General features: G+C 56.5%; 1 protein-coding gene across 1 annotated transcript in view; it reads left to right on the forward strand.

Moving 5' to 3' along the window:
• The window catches only part of CFAP46 (cilia and flagella associated protein 46), a 52,853-nt gene that overhangs the window by 194 nt on the left and 46,854 nt on the right, over nucleotides 1–5,805 (forward strand). Inside the window, exons 2-8 of the mRNA XM_015572532.1 lie at nucleotides 42–247; nucleotides 411–542; nucleotides 1,187–1,251; nucleotides 2,785–2,949; nucleotides 3,338–3,461; nucleotides 3,899–3,993; nucleotides 4,583–4,693. Coding sequence (XP_015428018.1) covers nucleotides 42–247; nucleotides 411–542; nucleotides 1,187–1,251; nucleotides 2,785–2,949; nucleotides 3,338–3,461; nucleotides 3,899–3,993; nucleotides 4,583–4,693 — 898 coding nt within the window. The remainder of the gene's footprint in view (nucleotides 1–41; nucleotides 248–410; nucleotides 543–1,186; nucleotides 1,252–2,784; nucleotides 2,950–3,337; nucleotides 3,462–3,898; nucleotides 3,994–4,582; nucleotides 4,694–5,805) is intronic.

Raw genomic sequence — 5,805 nt, forward strand, 5'->3', positions numbered from 1 at the left:
TGGCGGCGGCCCCCCAGGGGCGCGGCCCGAGCTGCCAGCCTGACCGAGGCCCCTGTGGGACCCTCCTGACTGCCCCTCGCTGCTCAGTGCTCACCAGCCTTCCTCAACGCTTGTCCTGACAGATGCCGCCTCCCTGAAGAGAGCGTACGAGTTGATTAAGTCCGCCAACCTGGGGAAATCCGAGTTTGACCCCACTGAGAGCTTCAGCCCCGACCTGTTCGTTCTGTGCGCCGAACAGGCCCTGAAGGTCATTGTCCGGGGGGTTTCTGCTGGAAGCTGAAGGACGGGAGGGCACAGCGCTGGGTGGGTGCCAGGGAGAGACCGCTGGGCCCCTCCCTCCTCAGGGCGACCTCGAGCTCCGCCTTGTGTTTTTGGGAAGGAGGCAGCGACCGGGCGGTGTTCTCTTGCAGATGGGGCAGCCAGAGGTGAGCGAGGACTGCATCCAGATGTACTTCAAGGCGAAGGGGCCGGTTACCCATTTTCTGGGCCGAGCGCACCTGTGCAGGGCCCAGCTGTGTGCCCCCAAGTCCACCGAAAATCTGGTGAGAGCCGGTTCCCGGAGCTTATTTAAATATTTTTATTGATTTCAGAGAGGAAGGGAGAGGGATAGAGAGATAGGAACATTAATGATGAGAGAGAATCATAGATTGGCTGCCTCCTGCACGCCCACTACTGGGGAGGATAGACCCGCCCCCCCCAATCTAATCTGGGCCCCCTTAGTCCACAGGCCAATGTTCTATCCACTGAGCCAAACCAGCCAGGGCGCCCTGCGTTGTCTTTTAGTTCCTGTGGACCAGGAGGCTTGACATGGACACTCTCAAGATTGTCAGTGAGATGAGATGGCTGCCCTACTCTACTTCCCCCAGGAGGTTGCCTCGATTCTCCTCAAAATTCCACGTCTTGAATCACAACAGTTAATATTTAACACCCCCTTCCAAAATTATGTCAGGCTACACAAACCTTAAAGTATTTGAAATATATATTTTTATTGAGGAAGGGAGAGGGGGATAGAAACATCAATGATAGGGGAGAATCGCTTATCGGTTGCCTCCTGCTCGCCCCCTACCAGGGATCCATCCCACAACCTGGGAATCCCAGTATGCCCTTGACCAGAATCGAACCTGCGACCCTCCAGTCCGCTGAGCACAACCGGCTAGGGCTAATTGTGCAATTCTTTATGTTTTAGGAGGAGTTTGAAAATTGTGTGACTCAGTACATGAAAGCGATCAACTTTGCGAAAGGAGAACCTAGGTAGGCCACAGTTCTGTCGCTCCCGACCGGGACTGTGTGAAAGGTTTAGACCAGGATCTACCAGGTGGTTCTCTGTTCCTTGCTCTGTGTGTTTCGTGCACTTATTGTGTCACCCACGTCTCTAAGGTAGAGCTGGGCTGAGGGCACAGTCCCCGTAGCTGCATCCTCTGCTCTGGTCCGTGGTTTCCGGGATCTGGGGGTGATTTGTACCTGCTTCCTCTACGGGCCTCTCTTCACCAGTTCCCGGGCCTCTCCGGGGCTCAGCATCCCTCCCTGCGCTGCCCCCACTGGCCTGTGTTCCCCCAGCCACCACCTGGGCCCAGGCCTCATGTCTATGCAGGTGATTTGGCTGAGACTCCAACACAATTTTCTTCTTAATTAATACTTGCTTCATCAAAAATACTGTATAAGCTTGCACGCAACCTTTTTAGATAGGACACAACATTTTAAGGAGATTTCAGCTTAAATCCTGGGTTCGCTCACTCACTGTCCCGCTGCCTGCCATTGATGGCCTTCTCTGGCCCCCGTAATAGGTGCTGGAGATACAGGGCCCAGCCCCCAGACTCTCTCAGTGGGGACCTGCAGACAGGGAAGCCCGGTGGCCTCAAGCCAGAGGTTCTAAAGACAGTGGGTGTTTCAAGGGGACCATGCCCTGGGGCCTGGAAGCCGGAGGGGTGGGCACTGTCAGGGAGGGGCCTGGTCGCTGCTGCATGCCAGGGGTTTTGGGGCTCTGAGTAAACCCACAAAGGAACCAGCAGCCTTGTCTTACTGCCAGCGCCCTGAGTCCTTCTCCTTCCTGGGTAATAGCGTTAATTAGCATCACGCATGCATCTAAGGGCCAGTGGAGAAGACCGCCAGACACCTGGGGTCCTACAAGGCAGAGCGCCCCCCTCCCCCCAACCCCCCAAGAGAGGCCTGTAGAAAAAGGGGCGAATCAGCCCCTGTGATTCTGAACTCAGTCCCTCAGGTGGCTCCCTGCAGCCCTCAGGAAGAAGCCCAGCTTCCCAGGGGTGTCCTGCCCCCCTACACTTTGCATTTCCTGTGTACACACAGAACCTGCTCCCAGAAGGCTCTGCTCTCCCTCCTCCGCCTGCCAGTCCTCTTTTCCTGCACTGCTCTCCTGGCTGATTCCTGGTCACCTTTGGGTCTCAGCAGGATGTCACCTCCAGGAAGCCTTCCTTGATTCTCCCTGCTCTTGCCTGTTCTTGTCTGTTCCTTGGGAGTCAAAGGAGGCCTTGCTCAGTGTTATATTTTCATGGGAAGCTGGGTACTTTGTGGAGTGGCTGAATGAGAGAGGTGTTCTCCAGCCTGGCATCGGGAGCCTGTGGCCGGGGCTGAGCTGGCGTCTGAGCAGGGCACCAGGCTGCCCCTGGGAGGGCTGTGCGGGTTTGTTCATGCAGTGCGGGCCATGGGTCTCAGAGGGGACTGCTGCCACCTGCTGGGGACAGGGGAACTCAGCTTTCTTCCCAGAAGAGGGCTGGGGACCGGCTCTGCTTCCCACCTGGTCTCAGACTTCCTCCTCTTGTGCCGTAGGTATTACTTCTTGGTCTATAACGCCTCGGTCCTCTACTGGCAAATGGTGAGGCCCTTTCTCAAGCCCGGGTATTACCAGTATGTGATCCCCAGCCTCTCCCAGATCGTGAGCGTGTTAAACCTGACGGAGGAGGAGGACAAGGACTGGCAGGCAGAGCTGATGCTGTGAGTGGACGCGCGCGCCCCGTGGGCGGTCGGTCACCCCCGGTGCAGGCACAGGTCACTGCCCCGGCTCTGTAGCCAGAGTCCTGCGTGTGTGACTGGTCTGAGGACGTTTCTGACTGTCGGTGACATCCCTTGGGTGTTACCACAGGACGTGTACTTTGACTCAAAACATAGAAAGTGTGAGCCTGTCCCATAGTCCAGTCCCTGTCCCCCTCCCTGCCCCTGCCACGCCAGACGATGGCAAAACCCCCCCCCCCCCCCCCCCGCAGTGTCTTCCGAAGTCTGTGCAACATGAAAACAATACCAGCGCAATACGCTGCTTAGTAGACATTTGCAACAGAAAATGGTTTCACCAGCGTTTTCTCTCCGCCACTTTGGTGTTACCCAGGGAGCTTCTGGAGTGTTACCTACAAGCTGGAAGGAAGGAGGAGGCCGCGAAGCTTTGTCCCACAGCCGCGCCGTTCATAAAAGAGCACGCGCCGCACAGATACCAGCAGATGTTTTCTGTGATGGTGAGTCGGCAGGTCCGACGCGGAGACAGGAGAAGTAGTTTTGCTCAGTGTCTTCCGTCAGAAACCTGCATGAAACCAGCTCGCAGGTCCAGCCACCGAGGGGCACAGACACAACCCAACAACCGTTCTTCCCTGCGACTCTGAGTATTTCCTCTGTAACAAACAGCACTGACTTTTAAAAACAGTGGAAAACTTGGAAAGTAATGACCATAACAACGTGTATGAAGAGCATTCATCATCTATTAAGTCTTGTGTTGGAAATCAAGTGATATATGAAAAACTAAGTACTAAACATAATTCATGAAAAGATAGTTGTTCATTGCAAATGTTAACGTTAAAGAAGGAATATTTGCCAACGAATAGCTAAACACAACATCCGATCTCTACCTGATTCCTCGTTGAAACCTGAACTGATATCTTGTTCCATTTCATAACAGGTGCGTCATGAATTGATGGACGAGCATCAGTTACAGGAAGAAAAGAAACGTTCCATTAACCTGGCCATCACTTTCCACATCAACTTTCTAAAACAGTAAGTGTTTAGGGAGGGAGGACAGGCGTGAGATTTCCCAGCGCCCTCTCTCTGCTGTGCCCGTGGGGGCGGAGCTGCGGGACAGCCGTGAAGGGGGGCCTCTACCCCAGGGCAGGTTGGAGGCTGGCCAGGAAATTCAGCAAAACTAGAGGAGTGGGCGAGACCCTGCCGGAGCAGCTGGAGGGCCCAGGGAGAGGAATTGCACCCAGGCACAGACCTGCTGTTGCGGAGAGGGTGGAGGGTGGGCGAGATGCCAGCGTAGGGGAGAGGCCAGGGCAGCGAGGAGGCCTGGGTCCCGGGGCAGCCAGTGCGACGGGCTTGGCATCCCGCCAGGTGGGCTCTGTGTGTGCGGCTGGCCCGGTGGAGGGGCTGGTGCACAGTGTCCGGGGTGTGTTCGTTTTCAGTGACGTAGGACGAGAGCCGGACCCGGGGGTGGGGGCGAGTGAGGCACGTGAGGTGTCGACCAGGAGCCGAGGAGAGAAAGGAGGTGGATTCGTTTTAGGCCTCTGTTCGGTGGGAGAAACAGGTTCATGGATGATTTGAATAAACCCAACAGGAGCTGCGTTATTTATGTTTGAATTAATTCTAGAAAATTGGATAAGAATGATTTACCTGAAGATGCCAACAAAATTCTGAAGAGCACCTATAAGCAGTTAGATCTCTATAATCACCAGAGCCCGCCTTCGACGGAAGAGGAAAAGTAAGTGTATATGCGCTACAGGTGCACAGCTGCACGTGGCGGTACGAGATCCGGTAAGGACGGGAGAAAGGGACGGAGACAGGGAGCACCCTGGCGACCCCCACACGCCCGCCACGGTACTTCCTCGGCCTGCAGTGCACTTCCTCTAGCTCTTGTGGTCCTGAGGCCTGTGCTGTGTGGGACGGGCTGGGGATCTGTAACTTCACATCCTACTTTTGAAAGTCAAATAGACTCTCGCCTAAGTGCTTTTCAAGGTCACCTTCCCGAGGGGCTGCCCGCCATTTCCAGGTGGAAGACAAGCGTTCCGGTCACCTCCCTCCACATCCCCACCCCACCCCCCGCCCCAACATCATGCTAACTTCTCAGTTCTGTGCGCTCCGGTTCCTGAACCCTCTGAGCCTGTTCAGAGTTTCGGATGATCCTGGCTTGAATTCCTGGGAGTGGTGCATTTTCTGAAAGCAGCGAGCGTCCCCTGTTCCTGCTGGGTAGCCCCATCGGTGACCCATGAACTTGGCAGAGCACGCACTAGGGTGCTGTCCCCACCCGCCTGTGACGCAGCCTCTCCCCATGCACACATGAGGCCCCCCCAGGTCTTGAGAGGGCTCCCCCCGCCCGTCGCTTTTGTAAGAGCTCGTAGCTTCGCTGCGGTGTGGCAGAGAGGGTGCCAGAGCAGGCTTGGTGTTTGGCTTCCTCGCGGTTCGGTGCAGTCAGCATCCGGTCGGTGTCCTTGGCCGGGAGGCGAAGGTGCGCCCTTCACCTGCTGGGGATCAGGCTCAGTCGCCTGCTGTGCGTGTCAGGTGCTTCCTCGGCCTGACCCTCCGGGGCCCGCTGACACCTCGAGTGGGGAAAATGTTTTGTTCGATCAAAACCAGGAAGGACTAAAACCAGTCATTTCTACTTTGGTGGGTTCTTCCTTCTCACATGGGCCACAGGCCCGTGTCGCCGGAGCTCAGGGAGGGTGGGGCGGGGAGGCGGGAGGCTGAGCCTGCCAGAGCCCTTGTCAGTCCAGGGGCAGAGTGGGTGGAAGACGGGTGAGGCTGGGAGGGTGGGGCCCCAGGGACTCCCCCCTTCCCAAGGCTGGGCCTGGGGAGGATGCTGACACCAGCCCAGCC

The sequence above is a fragment of the Myotis davidii genome, unplaced genomic scaffold, assembly GCF_000327345.1.
Source record: "Myotis davidii unplaced genomic scaffold, ASM32734v1 scaffold72, whole genome shotgun sequence".
NCBI classification, from domain to species: domain Eukaryota; kingdom Metazoa; phylum Chordata; class Mammalia; order Chiroptera; family Vespertilionidae; genus Myotis; species Myotis davidii.